Genomic DNA, 22,710 nt, shown 5'->3' on the forward strand with positions numbered 1-22,710 from the left:
GGGAGATGATGACGTGTGACGAAGGTTGATAGAGAACTTGAGGTGGCGGCGACTAGTGTTTTGTGTGTAAGAAAGAAGATGATGAATGGCTTGCACGCTTGCCGAGGGGGTTATTTAAATAAAAATATTATTATTATTATTATCATTATTATTTACTTTTTCCTCGATCTTTTCCAAATAAATATAATCACACCCTTTTTCTTCATTTACTACTAATCAAAACGTTATTTTCTTTATCTAAAAAATAAAATTTAATATCCTTTATTCTCTCTCATTATTAATTCCTACCATCACATCATCTTTTTATCTTCTTTTTCTTTCTCCTCAAAATAACACCTATTCCTTAATTAATTATATTATTATAACATAATTATTCTTATCTTCAATAACTTAATTAATTATATATTCACATATATATAATTATCCATAATCTTACCGATTAACTCAATTAACACCAAAAAATTTCAACATAATTAAAAATTAAATTTAAGGTAATTAAAACTAAAATTACCTTACTTTGGAGCGTTACAAGTTTATTACATAAGAGGATCCATAATGTACTCTACAAACGTATAACATAAAAAATATCATATAATTTACGATATATATCATATATAATTAAGCATTACAAACATAATATATAATTAAGCAGGAAATGCATAATATTTCAGGTACGTTACGGTATATATTAAATATCGATTAAAGTATTAGGCACCAAGCATTAGACATCACACACATAATCTATCATTAAAAATCGAATCCATTCGCATCCAGCATTGCCTTGTCGCACTCTACACGCTTGCCTTCTTCCTTCTCCTCATGATTTTCCTCTCTCTGCTGAAGAATTTCCTAGCAAAATGGTCTCGACGACGGCCCTAGCTTAATCTCCAGCCTCCATGGGAGACGGCAATAACTCCAACAGAGGCCTTGTCTCCGCCAACGCCGCCAGCCGGAACAACAACAACAACAACAATAACGGCAGCCACCACAAGAAGCCCGAGTGGCTGCAGCAGTACGATCTAATCGGGAAGATCGGCGAGGGAACCTATGGCCTCGTGTTCCTTGCCAAAATCAAACCCCCTTCACCTAGTCGCGGCAAGTCAATTGCTATAAAAAAATTCAAGCAATCCAAGGACGGTGACGGGGTCTCCCCAACTGCCATTCGAGAAATTATGGTTTCTTCCCTTTTCTGTCACTTCTCGTATTCATTCGTCCTGTTTTTGATTCTATTATAATTGGGTTTAGGCTGAGGATGGACGAGGATAAATAGTTGTTGGTGTTATACATTGTCCATTTAGATGTTGGGTTTCATTTTTCAAATAATCTTGACAAAACGATTAGGGTTTTTGTTGAAATTTACTGTTTAATGCGGCTAAGGGATTGAAGAACTCGATTCCCCTTTTTCTGCTGGAGCTGTTAATCTTGCTTTAAGCATTTCTGATAAATTAATCTTCTTTATGGTTCAGCTACTGCGGGAAATTTCACACGAGAATGTCGTCAAGCTTGTAAATGTTCATATCAACCATGCAGATATGTCGTTGTATCTAGCTTTTGATTATGCTGAACATGATCTCTACGTAAGTTTATCTTGCTTTAATATGCTACGTTCAAGGGTTGATTTGATTTGATATGGGTGGTTAAGAAAGAAAAATTCACTGTCCCTTTTGACCTGCAACCACTTCCTTTTAGGTAGAGAACCAATGGCATTTGTGGATTTTAGAGGAAAGGAATATGTTGTTTCATCTACTAATCATCTCTTCTTGCATATGCATAGTTATGTAATTGGATGAATTTTGTTTTTCTTTACAGGAAATCATTAGACATCATCGGGACAAGGCTAACCATCCCCTTAATCAGTATACCGTTAAATCCTTGCTCTGGCAACTTCTCAATGGTTTGAATTATCTCCATAGGTAAAGTTGTAGTAAGCCACTTTCTCAAATTTAATTTCTTATCACAAGAAGACTTATAAAATAATTTCAACTTCTGTTGCAGTAATTGGATTATTCACCGCGATTTAAAGCCGTCAAATATTTTGGTAAAATTTATATGATACTTATAGTGTTCAATGAATTATCCTGTTTTCTCTCAACTTCAGGTTTTGCATAAGCTGTTGTCCTTGTCCTCATATGTGTAGACTCTTTCTTTTTTTTGATTGCATGTCTATTTTGTTACCAGGTTATGGGTGAAGGAGAAGAGCAAGGAGTGGTTAAAATAGCTGATTTTGGACTTGCAAGAATATACCAAGCTCCCTTGAAGCCATTATTTGAAAATGGAGTACTGATCTTATGTTTCCCTTTCATTTTAATTGTTTGTTTTTTTTTTCTTTTTGTTTTTTTCTGGTTCAAACGATAATCTACAGATCATCTAAACTAAAAGGCAATGGGTTAATTTTACATCCAAAATTTAAGAGGTTAGATGCTAAATACAACGTAAAATTATTTTACATGACAAGGAAGAGTCTTCATTCTTAACTATTCTAATTTATAAGGAAGAGAGGAACCAATGATCCATGCTGGAATTAGAAAATTTTCTATCTAAAATGTGAAGTCGGATGTTGTAGAAAATCTATAAATTTTAACTTGGGGCTGGAGTTGAAAGGTATGGAGTACCTAAAAAATTATTGCTAAATACTAAAGAGGACCAACCGTTAACCTAATGCCTTGTAAAAATGGGTACGATATAGAAAGAAGTAGAAGATAAAAAGAAAGGAAAGAAGGAAAAAGCTACCTGTATTAACATACTCTTTGCCCCATAAATCTGCTTTGCTACTAGACTATATAAAACACAGAAAATCATTGCATGTGAAAATGAACATGTTTACTGTTTAGTTTTTGAGGTACCCATTTGCAATTTGCTTGTAGGTGGTTGTCACCATTTGGTATAGAGCACCTGAACTTCTCCTTGGAGCAAAGCACTACACTAGTGCTGTTGGTATCCTTGATAAAATCATTTAGATTCTATTAAGTGAAGCGATTTTGGGTTGTTATATGATTGATGCATTTTACATGGGACATAAATATGATTAATTGATGCTTATCTTCATGCCATAGTCCCTGATCTTGATTTGTGTAATATGAGAATTTATTCTTTCAACTTCAGTTCCAGGAAATGTTTTCTTTCCAGAGTTTTGGATACTATTTATCCTATTTTGTTCGTTAGTATATTATAGCTCTACGTTGGATGGTATAGTGTCATACTTTACAAAGAAAGGCAATTCTATTAAGGTGAAAATGATATAGTAAAATTACAACAGTTTAGGTAATATTTAATGGACCTAGGTCTGTGAATGTCTAAAGAAACATTGAAATGAGGGTCACTATAGAAGCTCTCATTACTAAAAAATACAAACATCCACCGTCTATATGATGTTTCGCATGAGGGTTATTTAGAGAGGGAGTTTTTATTGCTTATCTATTGCAAATGTCTATTACCCATACCCTTAGGTAGTTGACTTGTATATATTCTCATCCCAAGTAAAAGCAATTCTTCCTTTATAAAGAAAATTAGATATGTGGGCTGTTGGATGCATTTTTGCTGAGCTTTTGACGTTGAAGCCATTATTTCAAGGTCAAGAAGTCAAAGGGCCTCCGAATCCTTTCCAGGTATAAAAGTTATCTTGGATGCCTACCATTTTGTTATTGTGTTTTCCACCTCTTTAAACTGTAATTGATATCAATTTGTCATTTTAATGCATGTGCTGCTTTACAATGGAACTTTTATTTGAGCAGCTTGATCAACTCGACAAGATTTTTAAGGTTTTAGGTATTGAATTGCTTCTTTTGTCTCCACTTCTTCTACATGTACAAGAATTTGTTTCTTAAGTCATTAATTTACTAGGCCATCCCACGATTGAGAAATGGCCAACACTTGCTAATCTTCCAAATTGGCAACAAGATGTACAGCACATTCAGGGGCATAAATAGTAAGGGTTCTCTCTCTCTCTCTGTCTCAATATGAAACCAAGAATAGGCTTCCGTATAAACCTAAAACCTGTATTTAAAACCCTCTTTTCTAACATGTTGCGCACATGTGATGATCATGTTTCTGTGTGTTTTTTACAGTGACAATGCTGGATTATATAATGTTGTACACCTGTCTCCAAAAAGTCCTGCATACGATCTTCTGTCCAAAATGCTGGAGTACGTCTTTCAATTCTAGAACTTATTTTTCTACCGTACTGTTCTTGCCTATATGTCTGTATTATTCAGACTGTACATATGCAGCCTGTAGATTATTAGTATCTTCCAAATTTAATTTTTGTACATGTAAAAATGTCTGATGTGTTGTTAATGTTGATATATATTATGTATGTATCTATAATGCTAGTTAAAAAATAAATTGGTGGGAGTGAAATATCTAACGGAATTTAGGTATGGTAATTAGGAAATAGTCTACCTTCTTTTGTATTTTCATCCTATAAATGAAATAAAGGAATTAATGTTTCTCACCAAGAGGAGAAAAAGTAGGGCATATGGTAAAGAATATTGATATTATGGGCTGTTGCTATGAAGACATTTTCTCTCTCCGATCCTTATATTTTGTGGAAATTTCATTGTGTTTTTTTCTCTTCCTATGTAGTCATAAACATATTATGTCATTCTTAACAGTGCCTTGCTTATAGGAGAAAAATGCTGATATTAAAGGAAACTTTGGCATTACCAGGAATATTTGGAACCACCGTGGAAATTATAGGAACAAATGAATTTTTTTTTGAATAATTAATGAAGCTTTAATAGTTGCTTAAGTTCCCCTGGTCAAATTCTATGTTTGCATGACAAGACCTTGCAATTTCATATCCCTTCTATGAACCGTTCTCCACGGCCATGGTTGACACTTCTGAAGAAACTGTTTTAGTTGGTATCATGATTCACTAGAGAAAGGCGGCTAGTGATGGTCTTATGGAAGGTTTTGTTAGTCAACTTAACACAATTCATTTCCCATCATCAATGACACCCTTTTTCCCTCTCTGATAACCTTGAGGATTATAAATTGATGTATAAAACCTCCAGAAAGTCACTAATTATTATTGATGCTAATGAAGGGGGGCTGAAGCAGCCTATTTATACAAGCTAGCCGGACATAGAAGATAACAACCTAAACAACTGGTTAACAAGGTTGTTTATTGTTTACAGAGTAAAGCTTTGCAGCACAAAAGAACCCTCGCTAAATTCTAATACAACATAGCCTATTTTTACAAGCAGCCTATCTGTATCCTTCTCTTTCAGGTTCAGCTGCAATTTGACTTTTAGGGAAAGGACAGAGGTTGTCTCTCTTTTTTCTTTGGTTGAGGGGTGCAGTCTTAGGGAGGGAAGGAGGTTCCCAAACCTGAGTCAGGGGTACTTGTGTAAATCTTTTTTTAGTTTGTTGTTGGATCCCCCTCCTTCTAAGGAGTCTGTTTTTAATGTGGTCAAGACCAAGGTTTCTAAGGAAGTTAGGTTCTTCATCTTGCAAGCTTTGCCGGGTCGGGTTAACACTGGGGATAGGCTTGTGAGGAGGAGGTCTACTCTTGTTGGGCCTTTTTGCTCCTTGCTTTGTCGGAAGACGGAGGAAGACCTTGATCACTATTTTTGGGATTGCCAGTATGTGTGTGCTTTGTGGAGTTTGTTTTTGCAGAAGTTCGGTGTTAGCCATGCTGGTCATGGGGTGTTTGTGCGATGATTGAGGAGTTCCTCCTCCATCCATCATTCAGAGAAAGGGCTTTTTTTTCTATGGATCGCGGGGGTGTGTGCTATTGTGTGGGACATTTGGGGGGAGAGGAACTATCCATTGTTTTGAGGTAGGGAAAGGAATATAATGAGGTTTGGTCTTTGATTAGATTTTATGTTTTCCTTTGGGCTTTGATTTCAAAGTCCTTTTATAATTACTCCATTGGTGACATTCTTCTAGTTGGTCCCCTTCGTTTAGTTGGAGTGTTTTTATGGCCTGTTTTTTTCTGTATGCACCTCGTATTCTTTCATTTTAATGAAAGTTGTTTTTTCCAATAAAAAGAATAATACAACATAGAAACAGTGGGGTAAATATGCCACATCATAAATCTTCTGTTTCTTTCAAAGATTTTAAAAACAGCCACGTAGCTTAAATTATTCTTCTAGTTTATGGCTTTGGCATATTGGCTTGAGTGCAATCTTCGTGTCTTTGAAGATAAAGCCACCAAATTTTGATGACTTGTTGGATCAACTTACTTATATTGCTCTATATCTTTTTTTTTTTTTTGGTGAAAGACTTATATTACTCTCTCGGTGTAAATAAACTATATTCACTTTTTAGATTATACAACCTCACTTATCTTGTTGTCCAATGGAACTGTTTTTTTTCATTTTTTGAAATTTCTTTTCCAATATTTGCCCTCTTTTGTTATTGAAAAAGAGAGAGATTCTGTGTCTGTGCATTGTTAATCATTTCCTCCTTTTAGTCTCTATATGAATGATAAAATATTGCCTGAAACAGTAATGATTTCTTCGTTGGGATTTCAAGTTGCTAACTTAACTCTCTATCCCCCGTGCATATGGTAATTTTTTGGTCAGGTATGATCCTCGAAAGCGTATAACAGCAGCCCAAGCCCTAGAGCATGAGTATGCCTTCTTCACACCACTTTCCAAACCTTCTTGTTGCCCCCACCCCTTTCTGTATCTGAATGTGTACTAATAGTCTGCACTTTTTTGACTATCATTATATTTCCTTGTATATAATTGCTCATTTTTATGTCAATGCATGTGGAACTTTTAGGTTCCTTTATTTTACAGAGAAATAATGTTTCACCTGAATTAGTGGTCAATATTGAATTGACTAGAAATGAAGCAGATGATTATATTAATGCTTTTTACATTTTTTATTTAAATATAAACAAATATGTCAAGGATGGTATGGAATATATAAAAAATAATAATAAAGAAATGCAAACCAAGCACAAAGTCAGGGAAGGGGTGTGAGGTTGACGAGTTTCCCGTCTGACCCCAACCTGGGGTCTTCTAGGTGATAACCCAAGGCAGTTAGCTTGTTGGAGTTTTGTGGAGGACAAGGTTTGAGAAAGGTTGGGCTCTTGGAAGAGAAGCTTTTTCTTTAGCAAGTCATTGATCGGTTTTAAGTGGTATTCCATTTATTCTCTCTTTTGTGTTAAAGTCTGGAAAACCTGAGGGGTTGTCAGTGGAATTTGGGGAGGAAGGTAAAGGTGTGCACCTGATGATTTGGAAGAATGTCGGGAAGCCTGTACATCTGGGTGGGTCATAGTCAGGGAACTCAAGTGCCTGTAAAAAGTGTTATTGGTAAATTGGTTATGGTGTTTTCCCACTTCCCTGTGGTATAGGATTGTCGTGAGCGAGTATGATCCTCGTCATTTTGATTGAATAATGTGGAGTTGTTATGGGGAACATTCAGAAGTCTGGAATGAAATTTCTAAGACTCCTACTTTTTATTGTTTTTATTTATTTAATATGATTCAACGTGATCTGCTTGCAGCATGTTTCATAGACTTTATCATTTATTGGCTATGAAAAACTATTCTATTAAGGTAGCTCTTCCTCTCTTTTTTTCGGTTTTGTTGTCAGTTGTCCATTAGAAAAACGATAGAGGTTATTTATCTCCATTATTTATTGAAATTTGGATGATTTTGAGCTTAGACAGGAGAGAGCAGATGTTTGAAAATGCTCTTTTGTTTGATATCTTCTACCGATAGACGAAGCTATTTCCATCGTCAGTTTTCCTGAAAAACTTGAACAATTGTTTGTTGATAACCAAGTCGTCAATGTTGTTGGCTAGTTAATGGATGAATTTGGTTTCAAGTACTAGGCTATAATCAAGCTAAATTTTCCTTTTGAGACTAATATTCCCTTTCCCTTTCCATTTTCCTTTTCATATTTTATGGCAACAAGTCTTCTTTCCATACATGTGGGAACCATTTTGAAAAGGCTGGAGAAAGAGCCAAGAGCAGGAGCAGCAAATGAAGCAAAAAAGAATGGACGAAATAGAGAAACATTTTGGTGTGGGGATTGTCAAGGAGATGTAAATGATGATCTTTCCTGTCTTGGAAGATTAAATTTTTTAGGAAAGTGAGGCTTTCTACTTGGCAAGTCACAAGTTTAACATCGTTGTGCTAACATGATAGATTGGCGTGCGAGGAATTCACCCTTGTTAGTTGGCCTGATTTGCTCTATTATTTGTTGTATCTTTCAAACTCACGACGCCAGAGAAGGTGGAGGAAAACCTCGACCATATTCTCTGGTGTTGTGAGTTGCAAGATTCATTTGGGTTTTCTTCGTCTAGATGTTTGTGTTAGAATTAGTATTTTTGGAAAGAATAAAATATAAGATTTTATTTCCTAAATATTTCCTAAATCTTTTCCTTTCTTATTCCTATTGTACTCTATTTATTCTCCCTTTGTACCTATTGTTTTCGTTCATAAGAAAAATAATAAAAACTAAAGTATCGTGGTTTTTCTCCCGGTTCTCGGGTTTCCACGTAAATCTCGGGTTGTTGTTAATTGCTTTCAATAGTTTGGTTTTATGAAAAGGATAGTATTCTTGGCATAGGGATACAAGGGACATGATAATGTAGTTCCTTCTCTATTTGTCTCTTCAGGACATGGTTTGCTTTTTATGGCTTGTTAGGGTGTTTGCGATCTTTTGGGTTTCTGTGGGGGAAGCGGAATGGTAGAGTGTATATAGGGGTGGCCCTTGTTTGTTTTCATGTTTCTCTTTGGGTTTTGTTTTTGAAGATCTTTTGTAACTATTCTATAGGCTCTATTTTGCATGGTTGGAGTCCCTTTCTGTCGAGCGAGTTTTTGATGTTTGTGGGCTTGGATTTTTTGTATGCCCTTGTATTCTTCTCCTTTTTTCCATGAAAGTTGTTTGTGTGAAAAAAATATTTAGGTAAAAGCTTCTGCATATAACTTTGGGAAAAGAGGAGATAAGAGAGTGTCAGATTGGGTGATCTTTTCCATAATGAGTGGGTTATTGTTAGTAAGTATAGGCCTCATCCCCTTGATTGGACCAATGGTCAGACACCTCAAGAAACCATTGGAAAAAATATTTCATCAAAGTTCCCTTTAGTTTGTTCATAATGTGGTTGGGAACGCGAGGAATTCCTATTTTCAGGGGAGAAAGTGGGGAGAAAGTGGTTGGGAAATCGACTCATGTGTGCCTTGTTTCCTCATTATCCAATTGTTATCTCCCAATAATCATTCAGTTGCATTCATTGTCTTTTCTGTTGGAGTCTCTACCTTCTCCTTTTGGTTTCCGTCTCTTAACCAATAAGGAAGTGGCAGATGCTCTGTCTCGTTTATCTTTGTTGGATGATTTTTGCTTTAGGCACGAGAGGGAGATATTTCTCTTTTGTCCTTGTGTCAACTGTGTGACCGTTCCCTACTGTGTAGTTCTTTGTGTGGTTGGTTTTGCATGGACAGGTTAACACCTAAGATTAGATTCTGGCTATAGCTTTGTAAGCTCTTTGGACGTAGGGATTTGGTAAAGACTAAGGAGTTATTCTTATATCCGCCTTTTCATGAGAAAGGGTTGTTTTTGTGACAGTTTAGGGTTTGTGTGATTTTGTGGAAAGGAGTGTGAGGAGTAATATAATCTTTAGGGCGAGGAGAGTTCTCGGAGTGATGTTCAGTCTTTCGTCTGATTCAGTTTGGGCTTTGGTGCTTACTCGGTAGGTACTAACTTCATTGGATCCCCTTCTCGTAATATGCTCCCTTTTTACGGGCTTCTCTTTCTTCTTCTTCTTCTTCTTTTTTTCTTTTAATGCATATGTGTTCTTTTATTCTTCTCAATGGAAATGCAGTATTTAACACTCGTAGTAAAAATGTCTATTAAGAGATTTGTTTCATGTGATATGTACCCCTTATTAGTCTTGCATGATTTTGTCAGTTGGATGTTGCCATCAATTTGGTGCATAATATTGAACATAGATTTTATTGTCTTTTTTTAGGTACTTTCGTTTAGAACCTCTTCCGGGATACAAGTATGTTTTTATCTCTGTATATTTGTTGAATATTACTTTTACAATTTCGAAATATTTAGATCCCATTTGTTAATCATTTCGATTTTTGTTTTTTGCTTTAGAAAATTCAGCTTGTCAACCTATTTCTCTATTAGTTTATGTTTTGTTATCTACTTTCTTACTAATTTTTTAAGAAACCAAGTCTCAAAAAGTAGTTTTTGATTTTAGAATTTAATTAGGAGTTTTAATACTATTATTATTATTATTATTATTGAACTTTTTTAACAATGTAAAAATTATAATGGCAAATTAAGTGGAAACAAGCATAAATTTTAAAACTAAAAGCGAAATCGAAATGGGCCTCAGCATCTTGATTTCATCACTCGCTATGTGGATTGCAATTATAGTGCTCTGGTTCCAAACCAACCTGGAGAGAAGGTCATTAATTATCCAACTCGCCCTGTGGACACAACCACAGATTTCGAGGGAACAACCAGCCTTCAACCCTCACAAACGGTAAGCTGTAATTTGTCAAGTTCCTTTTCCTTCCCTTTAAAGCTACAAAATTCTAGTAATCATATATGTATGATGAACAAGGTGCCACGTGAAATTTTCTTAAATTAAATCATGGGTTCAGGCTGCATGTCTTCCTTTGCCTCAACTATTTTTCTTTTTCATGGCATCCACCGAGTCTATTTTGAAAGATTACTTTGCCTTTTCGTTCATCATGATAATCTAGATAGCTGTAAATTATTTGGCGTTCTTAAAAGTGTGAGGTATATAAGAACCGCCCTCTTCATTCTTTTTCGTTGAATATGAATTTTCGATTGATTTGATCGGATTTTTTAAAGTCTTTTACTCAATCTTTCTTGTATCTGGTTGTGCCCTTTGCTCAAGAGCATTATGTGTGTGTGGGGTTTTTGATTTAATTGAATAGTCTCCTGTCGTGTCAGTAAAAGAGACTTTTTGTATGTGCTCTTCATCTGATGTATAATGAATTCCATTACCACCATCCATAACTAATTACATTCCACGTCTCACTTTTAACTTTCTGATTCCTCAATGACGTTCAAGCTTCAATGGTTTCTTAACATTCATATTTTTCCTCTCTCTGTTTCCTGTTTCCGTTTTTATTGAAATATAAGGATTTAATAAATTAGGGTAAAATTACACTTTTGGTTGTTGAGATAGGAACTTAATTGTTCAATTTTGAAATCTAGAGACTAATTTGATACAAATCCCAAACCTCAAGTACAAAACAAAAAAAGTAATTTATCCAATAAAGCTTCTCCATTGCATAATTATAAGAAACGTTTTCAATTTTGGTGACATATTGTTTGTTGTTCTCATTTGCGGTCTTTCAAAAAAAAAAAAAAAAAAGGAAAAAGTAAGAAAGAAAAGTAGAATAATTATTTTATCATTTTTTATAAATCCACTAAAAATAATTAAAAAAATAATAAATCTAACAATAATTTCGATTAGTTATTGAAAAATCAATTTTCCACATAAATCTTTGGTTCATTTATTTATTATTATTTAAAATAGAATTTGAGAGAAGGAAGCATAAAATGTATCTCCATTGTCAGACTGGACTTATTAGTATTTTGTCAACAGGTAACATCTGGAAATGCTGTAAACATGCAAGGTGGTCATATGGCAAGATCAGTCCCTCGGGCAATGGGAGTCGGCATGCCGAGGATGCCGCATCAGGGCATGGCTGCCTATAATCTTGCTTCTCAGGCTGGGATGGGTATGAATCCTGGTGGCATCCCTATGCAGCGAGGTGTTTCTTCCCAAGCTCATCAGCAACAACAGGTTGCTTGTTTATGACTCAGTTTTATTATTTCCTAAATATATATATTTTTCTTGTACATTATTAGATGAATCTCACCAACTATAATGACCTTTTCTTTTCCTTCTTTAATATCTCAAATAGTTAAGGAGAAAAGATCCTGGAATGGGAATGCCAGGTTATCCTCCCCAGCAGAAACAACAAAGACGTTACTGAGGTAATATATCTCAACAGCTCTGTTAGTTTGTATGCAAGCTTTAATTTGAGTAGTGTTATGGTTCATACCAAAATTTCTTTATCAGTATATCAAGAAGAAATATAATAAGTTTCTTGTTAAATAAAAGATCCGAACTACAATTTTCCGGTAGATAGTATATAGGTTATTATTCTTGTTTACTTGAACTGGAAAATAATATAAATGGCACGTGGCACCAATGTTTTAAAAGACTAAAGGTGACTTATAATCTTGACAGCTAGTCAGCACTTATTAAGGCAGAATAGCTAGCTATAACAGACACAAGCAAATAATAACCAACTAAATACATCAATAAGGCTCAAGCTGTGTCAAGCAGGTACCTGTTCTTTTTTTCAGCAACTCCATTTTGGGATGGAGTGTCTGCACAAGAGGATTGATGAATGATGCCATGATCATGTAAGTAAAAGCCAATTACATGCGAGAAATATTCACTAGAGACAACTTTGAGAGACATTAAATTGAGTTTGCATTTCAGCATGAAAGAACACAAAAATGAGAAAACTTTGAACGATTTTTCATTAAATATAACCAACACATGAGAGTAATCGTCAACAAAAGTAAAAAAAATAACGAAAACCTATTTGGGACACAACTGAATAAGGACCCCAAATATCATAATGAACTAACTTAAGAGGAGCACTAGCTTGTCTATGAACTCTAGAACTAAAACCAAGACAAAGAATTTTAGCAAACTAACACGAATCATAATTCAAAGACGACATGGAATGAAATTCTAGATAAATATTTTTCAACATAAACAAAGATGGATGACCAAAATGACAATGAACTTCGAATGAAGATGTAACCCTAGAGCAAGCTACAACTTTTGGTATTTGGTGGTAAAAAATGTGAAGGCCCCTTGACTCATGTTCTCTGACTCATGTTCTCTGACTCATGTTCTCTATCAATGATCTTCGTCATATGATCCTGAAACAAGCAATAATCAGGAAAACCAGGACAAGACAATTTAGATCACGAGTAAGCTGGCTAATAGAAATTAAATTAAAGGACCATTGAGGCAAGTGTAATACATAGGACAAAGAAAGGATGGAGTGAGAGAAATGGTGCCGGATCCAAGCATAGAGGAGGTTGATCCATCTACCAAGGTGACAGATGGGGATGAGGCAGGGGACAAAGGTGTAGAAAATAAGTTAGAACTGCTTGTCATATTATGGGTGGCACTAGTGTCAATGACCCATGGGTAAATGATGTAAAATGACATTTCGTATTACCTGTCTTGGCAACGGTGGCAACAAAATTCGATGACGAAGATGCCTACAAGGATTCTTGGAATACTTGAAATTTAGCAAAGTTGTCGGCAGAGCTGGTAACAGATTGCCATATTATTGGTGGAAGTTATCTGAGCATGTTGAGATCGTTGAGTCTATACAACTTTCAACGATCACATTTTAGATGTCTTGGCATATGGACAATCTCTTGAGAGTCAGATTTTTGAATATCAAAACTAGGCTTTTGAAAATTGTTAGTCATCCCTAAAATACCCTGAGAGTTATTATTCTTCTGGTTGATTACAGCACTACTAGGTTGAGGAACAAGCAAACTAGATTGGGAACTTTTAATATGAAGAACACAACTGAAGGGCTCATCTAATGACGGAATCTCATAATCGTAAAGGATCTGTGTTTTAACCTTTCCAAATTGAAGTAATAGTCTGTTTGAAAATATCATAACAACCATCTTTTCTCGCTGAGCTTGTTGAACCTTGAAATTGGAGCTATAAGGTAACAGTGAAGAAAGTTCTGGCAGCAGTCTTCTTAAGCCTCGTAAAGTAGCTTGTAAGAGATTCTGCCTTCTGTTCAGCTTGAAAAAATTGCATATAGACATCAAACATCAGACGAACTTGTTCTTTTCCAAGAGTATAACAAGTCTAAAACTCTAGGAGCTTTTCACTGAATCACAATGATCTACTAAACGGTTCAAACCAACGTCACTTTCAATAGAATTCTTAATTTGAAGATAAAGTCGAGCGTTGTCACGAAGCCAAGATTTTTTCTTATCATCTATTGGTGGCTCCTCAGTCACGTGATCAGCCATATTTATACGAAGTAAAACTGAATCATGTGACACAAATCATAATAGTTAGATCCATTTAACTTGTGTTTAGTTATCTTCAACACTAGGGGAATAACATGGGACAACCATATGCTTCACATCACCCATTACAAGATAACCAACATTTTTCAATTCTCGCAAGTGAAGAAAACAAATTAAAAACGAAATCAAGGATGAACTAAAGAGCAGAACTAACTCAAAATTGAAACTGAAACAACAAACCCAAAGCACAATAGGGTATTTTCGAATAACTTTACACCCTGAGTAGATTTCAATGATACCAAATGCACGGATCAGCCGGACAATGCAAATCAAGAACCTAACTGACGAAAACATAAACAGAACTTCCACATGCTCCCACGCGCCGGCATGTGGAGACAGAATACTCTTCTTTTCGCGGCACGTGAACCTCATGCGTAGTTGTTTCCAGCATACTGTGAGGGCAGACTTCGGCAAATGGCAGTGACACTCACCTTGAGATGGGCGATGTTGACCAACAGCCACTCGAATATGACCTATCCTAGATGCTTTGATACCATGTATTCTGTATTTTTGAAGAACATTATGATCTTATTCTTTAATCAGACTGAAGATACATATATGTTGGCAATTAAGAAACCTTAATCTAAGGAATATAAAATTACAATAAAGAACGACCATACATAATTACAATATAAACACATATTATAACATGTACATCTCGAGGCTAAAACTTAGAGCCTTGCCTTGGCACTGGGAAAATGGCAAATTTTTTTTTGCATTGTACTGTAGATACACTATCAGAATGGTACTAAGAACTCTAGGCTGGGTAGAATTGGCAAGGGCTTGAGGTCTCTTAGTCACACCGGCTTAGAGGTGTGGAGTTTTTAACCTTTGGTTGAGTTCATTAATAGCAAAACTCTTGATTTCTCGCCCAGTTTGGGCCCGGGAGAAAATGTGGAAGTGCGGGTGCTCCGAGGATAGGGGAACAAAGCTTTGACTCCTGGTTATTAATAAGAAAAAGAAGTTCAGGAATTGTGGTCCCAGTGTTAATCTTTTCAAGATTAACAAACTATTCATTTCTTTTTCACCTTTTACGAATGTTCTAGAACTTCACATAAACTTTAGCAACAAGCTCATGAGCGATTATCAAACTTATTTTTGTTCTTTAACTCTGCCAAATTTTCCTTTTTTCTGGGTTCTGTTTTCTGCAGTGGTTCCAGGAAAGTCTCAGATTACTTCTCGGCTTTGCCCAAAGTTTGTCGATGCGCATCTTACAAATCTTGTTAAGGTGGCGTTTGCTTGTTGATTTATCTGCAACCCGAGGTTCATCAACTCGTCCGAATAATTTAACATCTTAGCATGTTCCTTGACATGGTATCAATTGATGTTAACGTTGCATCTCTCGGATTCTTAGATGCTGCACAGAGAAAAGGGGAGGTAAGATCGCTCGCATGCATCCACGTTTTCTCAATACTAAGCTATCTTTATCTCGATATAGATAGGTAACTGGTGGTCCTATTGTATTATAATGCTCCAAGTAGTATGTTTTTTTTAATTTATTCGGTCACAGAATGATTTCTCTGATTTGAATGTTAGGGTTTATATGTGTTCATAAGTTATGTTCAATTATTTAAAACATGCATTGATTATAGATTGATCATTACATTATTGTTATATATGCAAACTTTTGTTAAACCAGTTGATCAGGCTTAATGTGTCTATTACTTCAAAATAGAACTTTCATTAACACAATTGGTTGGCTTAATTAGTTCCACTAATAACAAATGTTTGATGTAATGCCTTGTAGAGTTAACTCTCACTAACATTAGGTGGTTGATGGCAAGTAAAAGAAGAAAATGACAAATCTTTCTAATCACGATTGTTTCAGAGTTTAGATATACCGACCTTTGGTATTTTCAAAATCACTTTTAAACATGTTTTTATCTAAAATTGATTTTTATGATATGAATACTGCGTTTAAGAGCGTAAAATAAAAAATTAATTGTGAAAGAGTAAAGGAGTGTTTTGGAGTGATCTAAAGTTATTTTAGTAATTTTTAATTCACTCGCAAATGTGCATTTAGTCTCTGATTTGTCCTATTCTTTTCCGATGGGTATTCTCACAATTTGGTCTTTTCGGTTTTGTTTGGTTACATTTTTTGTTTTTATTTTTGTTCTTTTTTTTTTTTTTTTTGCCTGGTGTTTTGGGAATAAGAATCAACACTATTTTGTACTATTTCTTATTTCTTGAGAAAATGCAAAAAAAAAATAAGCTTGTTTCATAATTATTTATGGTTTTTGGTTTTTGTTTTTGTTATTTTTATTCATATTTTTTTTGTTATTTTTATTCATAGTTTAATTATAATTTAATTATATAATAGGAAAAGTATATAACATTTATTTGAAAATATATACAATAGCTATTAAAGTTCTATATTCTCGATGACAAATTAACACTACTACTATTACTTCTATCCTTCAGTGATGTCCAAATCTGTTTGGCACTCCAATTTAATTCAATTACATATTTATGTAAACATGGTGTTAAATTGTTGTAAAATTATTGAACTTATGTAATCAGTAACGTTTTGTTTAATAGGGGTAAACAGATAGACTGAGAAATGGGGCTAGTCGATTGAATCAAAGTTCAGTGTCCAAAAATTCTAAATTCACAAAATTCAAAAGAATCTTTTTAAAACAATAAAGTTATCCAGTATACTGATTGGTCTTTACTCTTTTACGGTTAGATCAATTTGAACATTTACTACATTGCACTTTTATCATTTTTAATTCATAATATGTAATATTTAAAATTATTTTAATTTAAATCAAAAGGGTCGATCTAGAAAAACATAATTATTTGTTCATCTAAATGTGAAAACAAACTTAACAGATAGTATGTGTTTGGAGATAGTGTTATGATAACGTTATGACAAGATGTGTTTAGAAAATGGTTATGTAGGAAGGGATATGGGGTGATTATGATAAGATGTGTTTGGGGTAAGAGTTACGTAGATTGTTTTATGAAATTTAATTTTTTACACATTTTTTAATTCTAAATTAAATACACAAGTTTCGTATATTTAATTTACCATTGTCCTATTTTCGTAAAATAATTTTCAGTACTTTTTTAAATACGACGTTTATTTTCAATATTTTTTACGTTACGGGTGAAGTATTAATTTTTTTTAAAATTCATATTCTTAACTATAATACACAAATATTATATATTTAATTTACGAAATTGTCCTAGTTTTCGTAAAACAATTTGCCAAATCTTTTTTAAGTAATCGTTACGTGAAAATATTTTTTTTTAAAAAAATCATATTCTAAATTTACTACACGAATTTCGCATTTCTATCCTGCTTCTCAATATCTTTGAAATATTTCAAAATTGTTTGAGAATCTTCTGTTGAGTCTAGTAGTGTCGTAGAGAACTAAAAATAAAATGATATTAGATTATTAGTGAAAAAGTAGCAAATGTATTGATCAGCAGTGATAGATTTATATCATCATCTATTCAAGATAGGCATGGATAGAAATCTTTCATTGTCTATCTAGATAGACATATATAAAACATTCTCTAAATTTACTTACATTCTTAGATTAAAAAATGTTGATATTTAGAGTCCTCCACTCACTTGTTTCCAAACATTTTCATGTTACAATTGTTAGTCCTTCAATTGCAAGCTTGTTTCGAAACCTAATATCTAAATTGGAAAGTCTTGGTATTGTCTCAAAAGTCCAATAAACTAAAGCTAGGGGAAATCTTTGAAGGTATACAACATCCTTGTCATTGTAGGATGCTTTTTTCAAGAATTGATATGTTAGGATGTATAATAACCTTCCCCATGGACAGTCTTTATAGATTTCTTCATTATCCAAAAATGTCTAGATGTTGGAGATTTATGTGGTTGTGTTGTTGTTTGGGAATTAAAAATGCTTCTAAGATATAGAGGTTAACTAGTTTTTCTTTCGATGAGTCTTCCACATTGCGTAACGCTTAGAAAGTTCTTTCTATATCTCTTCTTGTTATAAAGTCATCATGAAGAAAAAAGATATTTTTCAGACCATTTTCTTTTCTTTCTCCTAGGTTTAGCTCAGGGAATTTATGACCTTCTAGTCCAATTACGAAACAAAATTCTTTCAGGCCAAATTCTGCTATATGTCCATTGAACTCGAAAGTAAGGACATTAGTTTTTTTGTATGACATTATTTTCTTAATAGAAAAATCAAGAACCGTGTTGGTATTTTGACGATTTTAATGTTAAGAAACTAGCCAAAAGGGTTGTTCATCAAAACTCGAGAAAGAATTCTTTGATCTATTTTGGATTTGATCTGTTTCAATGTTTCTAAACTGTAGTATACAAAGATTTTTTTGTTCGTCTTCCATAATAATGTCATTTGGATAGTGTTTCATCTGTTGAAAGACATAATAAACAGTATGTTTCAAATAAGGGCTAGTTTTAACAAATTTATAAATATAGAGCGCTATTTAGAAAAAAAATACATACATATACAATGTTATACAGACAGATATTCACATTCTAGTTTGTTACATTTATTTCTTTTTCTTTTTTAATTTTTCTTTCTTCTGTCTTTACTTTAGACTTTATTGATTTGCTTCTTGATGCTTGTTGCTTGTTGTTCACCATCTATTTGTAAAAAAAAAAAAATATAAATTATTCAATAAAATATATACAATGAGTATAGAAACAGACGTCTTTGTATGCGGGATAGATCGTGATAGATATAGATAGATCAAAATGAATATAGATTCATACCTCTTTATATGCAAGATAGATCGTGATAGATAGAGATAGATGATGGATAAAGATAGATGATGAAGATAGATCGAAATGAATATAGATTCAAACCTCTTTATATGCGAGACAAATCGTGATAGATAGAGATAAATGATGAAGATAAATTGAATTAGATGGAGATAAATTTGTTTGTGGAAACAAAATATAGATTAATGCCAAAAATAAATTCTTGAACAACCGAAGGTGAAGAATGATTGACGAAGAAGAATTTTTGTAGTTCTGTTGAATTAGTTACAAGGATATAAATGATTGACGAAGAAGATGAATGAAAATAAAGTAGTGAAGAAGATAAAGGATTGTAAATAAGATGAAAAGTCTGAGCAAGAACCTTCACCATTTTATAGTCCTTTCATTTTGATGGTACTTTCGTAATTATGAGTGATTGGAGCGCGCTAGTTTCTCTAAATGATCGTTTATAGTTATATATAGGATCGTTGAAGCTACTCTACATGATTGTCTACATCTAAAGTTTTTTGTCATCTTTTACTGTTTATTACCTTATCGTTTATATATATGGTAATGTACAGAATCGTTTATGATGATTTTTTTATCGTTTATACTTTCATATATGATCAGACGCACATATGAGATAATCATTAAAGATAATCTACACAATTGTTTATATCTAAAGTCTTTCGTTATCGTTTAGCGTTTATTTTTTGTTCGTTTATATATTTGGTAATTTACAAGATCGTGTATCAATTGTATATTATTCTACACGATGGTGTCTAATAATCATTTAATAACATTAATCGGGCAAGCACGGATGATTAATCGCACGTTTATTGAGATATTTTTGGTATTTCGCATTGTGGGTCTGGGCTTTTCCGTTTCTGAAATTGTTCTATAGAGTGTAAATAATTTGCCGTTTTGTTATATTATTGAAAAGGCCCCAACAAGAAATTTTGGTCAATTAAATCGCGTCACGTCATCCTCAAAAGTTATGTTGATTATAATTTGATTGGATTTGGGTAACCAAGTTTTCTCACATTCAACCCAATTTAAGCCTCTATTGAAAAATTGAACCACATAAATAATGGGTCTAAGCTCGCCAAGAAAATGGGCCCAAGTCCATGCCCAACAAGCAAATGGGTCCAAGTTAAGCCCAACAAGTCAATTGGCGCAAGTCCAAGCCTAAGAAGCAAATGGGTCCAAGCCAAGCCAAACAAGCAAATGGGCCCAAGCCAAGCCAAACAAGCAAATGGGCCCAAGCCAAGCCTAACAAGAAAATGGGCCCAAGCCAAGCCTAACAAGCAAATGGGCCCAAGCCAAGCCTAAAGCCTAGGGAAATTCTCTTCCCACACATTTTGGGGATATCTGGTTGAAGGAATAACTGAAGCTCTGAAGAATTGGAGATTCAAACTTTAAAAAGCTCTCAAGACGTGCGAGTTCTTATCAACTTTGAGATTACCATCTTCTAAAAGATGGAAGACTTGGAAGATTAAATGTTCTTTGAATTCTATAAGATTGAATCTTAAATTGACTTGCAACTACAACTTCCTAAAGATTGAAGAACAAGAAGTTCTAAGTTTTAATTTGTATTCGAGAGAAAACATCAAATGAGGAAATATTAGAGATTGTATCCACAACACTATATAAATCAATATACAAAGTTCAATTCCACGAATTATATTTCTCCAGAAATCTCGTGTACATAGTTTGACACTTCCAGTGGGATCGTTTCTACCTTCATCTCTTTCCCTTTTTGCAAAGAACATCTGAAGAAATCATGATGTCTAAAGGGAACACTTCCAAAGCTCCAAGCGACGTTAGTAAAAGGCCAAATATTCGCAATTGCTCAAAGGAAACTCAATTATTTGAGGATATACCACCCTTTGAGGTCGCAAAGAATATTTGAGAACGACTATCAAAACCACCAAAAGATGGAACTGTAATCAAAGAAAATCATGTGATTGATGAACAAAATTCATCATCTAAACGTTCAAGTGAGGAGATGCCTCACAAAAATATAATGTCAATTATGGTGACTGACGTGAATATAAGTGAAGATAAAATGACAAAGCTTGAAAAGAAGGTTAACATGCCCATGAAGGAAGCTGAAGAAAAGGATTATGAGATTACATCTCTCAAGAATCACATCTAGGGTCATGATATTGTTGAATCAAGCCATACGCATACCGTCAAGAATACTAACAAAGGGAAGGGAGTTATGCATGAAAGTCAACCTCAAAATTCAACTTCAATTACATCGCTGTCTATTTAGTAGTGGTAGGAGATGATAGAAAACTCCATCAAAACTCAATACGGTGGGCCTACTCAAAATTTCTCTTTGTATACAAGCCATATACAAAAAGGATTGACAATTTGAGAATGCTGAATGGATACCAGCCACCCAAGTTCCAATAATTCAATGGAAAGGAAAACCTAAAACAACATGTTTCTCATTTCATCGAAACATGCGAAACTGGTGGTAAGCAAGGAGACTTATTGGTAAAACAATTCATTCGAACTCTCAAAGGAAATGCCTTCGACTGGTACACCGACCTTGAACTTGAATCCATTGATAGTTGGGAGTAACTTGAGAGGAACTTTCTCAACCGCTTCTACAATACTCAGCGTATTTTTAGCATGATAGAGCTAACTACCACCAAGCAACGAAAGGATAAGCCGGTCATTGACTATATTAATCGCTGGAGAGCATTAAGCCTTGACTGTAAAGATAGATAAACGTAACTGAACTATCAACAATGGAAATGTGCACTCAAGGAATGCATTGGGGGCTTATGTACATTTTGTAGGAAATAAAACCCCACACCTTTGATGAGTCAACAACTAGAGCTCATGATATGGAGATAAGTATTGCTAATAAAGGAACCAATGATCTACTAGTTTCGAAAATTAGAAAAGAAGAAAGAAGTGAATAGCACCCAGAAGGTATTGAAGGGTGCTACAAGGAGGCTATGGTCATCAACATGATCATCTTAAAGTTTGTCTCCAAGGAAAAGAATATTGAAAAATGTCAAGATGAAGGCGAAAAAAGACGTCCGACACTGAAAAGGAGACGAGAAAAAGTTTACCCTTTTCCAGACTCTGACTTACCTGATATGTTAGAATAACTACCGAAAAACAACTCATTCAACTTCCTGAATGTAAACGACTTGCAAAAATAGAGAGAGTAAATGATCCCAATTACTGCAAATACCATTGGATCGTCACCTTCCCATAGAAAAATGCTTTGGATTGAAGGAGTTGATTTTGAAAATTAGCTTTAGAAAAAAGATTAAGTTAGATCTTGATGATGTGGCATAAACAAATGATGTTGCAGTAATGATTCATCTAAATGGTCGATTACTTGCTACACGGAGCCTAATCCAATTTAAATCTTTGGAGCTTGTTGTTATATATTCTTCACCGGAGGCGTTACAAAAATAATGGCCAACAATCTGTTTACTCCAAAGAAGAAGAAAAGCATGTGAAGGATGTTGATGAGGGATGGATGTTAGTAACCCGTCGAAAGAAGCATACACAAAATTTTCTTAAAAAAGAATCTCGTACCAAGAGTATAAGCAAAAGGTTAAGTCTCAAAGAAGAAAGACAATAAAGAATGCGAGAAAGTTTCGTCCAATCACTGAAGAAAGTGAGGTGCTTACTCGACCATGACAACCGATAACTTTGAAAGACTTCTTCCCTGAAAACTTTGCAATTGAGATCGTTTCGTGTCATATTGTTAGCACAACTAAGGATGACACTTTTTCCTCAAGTTCAATGGAGGCAGCAACCAAGCCAGAGGAATTCCCTTCTTTAGGCATAGATCATCTGCTGTCACTCCTGCAGGAAATCAAGGATACAATTATTGAGATATTAAAAAATGATGATATCTCG

The 22,710-nt window shown here is 34.3% G+C and overlaps 1 protein-coding gene across 7 annotated transcripts; it reads left to right on the forward strand.

The window, feature by feature from the left end:
* Positions 1-711: 711 nt before the first annotated feature.
* LOC103486140 (cyclin-dependent kinase E-1) lies at positions 712-15,740 on the forward strand. 7 transcript variants are annotated; one of them, XM_051089252.1, is made up of 16 exons: positions 715-1,175; positions 1,467-1,577; positions 1,810-1,913; positions 1,996-2,038; positions 2,179-2,277; positions 2,865-2,934; positions 3,511-3,605; positions 3,732-3,765; positions 3,841-3,925; positions 4,065-4,142; positions 6,528-6,575; positions 9,928-9,960; positions 10,347-10,455; positions 11,554-11,754; positions 11,876-11,948; positions 12,205-12,383. In XM_051089252.1, exons 1-15 carry the CDS (start codon positions 897-899, stop codon positions 11,945-11,947), a joined length of 1,461 nt encoding a protein of 486 aa, XP_050945209.1. In that variant the 5' UTR covers positions 715-896; the 3' UTR covers position 11,948; positions 12,205-12,383. The 7 variants fall into 7 exon arrangements, with proteins under 7 accessions (XP_050945214.1, XP_050945213.1, XP_050945212.1 ...); XM_008444003.3 differs by lacking the exon at positions 12,205-12,383 and adding an exon at positions 15,254-15,740 and having other exon boundaries at positions 716-1,175; XM_051089253.1 differs by lacking the exons at positions 9,928-9,960; positions 12,205-12,383 and adding an exon at positions 15,254-15,740 and having other exon boundaries at positions 714-1,175.
* The last annotated feature ends 6,970 nt before the right edge of the window (positions 15,741-22,710 follow it).

Source organism: Cucumis melo, chromosome 8 (assembly GCF_025177605.1).
Source record: "Cucumis melo cultivar AY chromosome 8, USDA_Cmelo_AY_1.0, whole genome shotgun sequence".
NCBI classification, from domain to species: domain Eukaryota; kingdom Viridiplantae; phylum Streptophyta; class Magnoliopsida; order Cucurbitales; family Cucurbitaceae; genus Cucumis; species Cucumis melo.

Coding starts and splice junctions, on each gene's coding strand:
- LOC103486140 (XM_051089252.1), top strand. CDS start 897: ATGGGAGACGGCAATAACTCCAACAGAGGCCTTGTCTCCGCCAACGCC. Junction 1,578..1,809: donor ATGCTGAACATGATCTCTAC/GTAAGTTTATCT, acceptor TTTTCTTTACAG/GAAATCATTAGACATCATCG. Junction 3,606..3,731: donor GGCCTCCGAATCCTTTCCAG/GTATAAAAGTTA, acceptor TTATTTGAGCAG/CTTGATCAACTCGACAAGAT.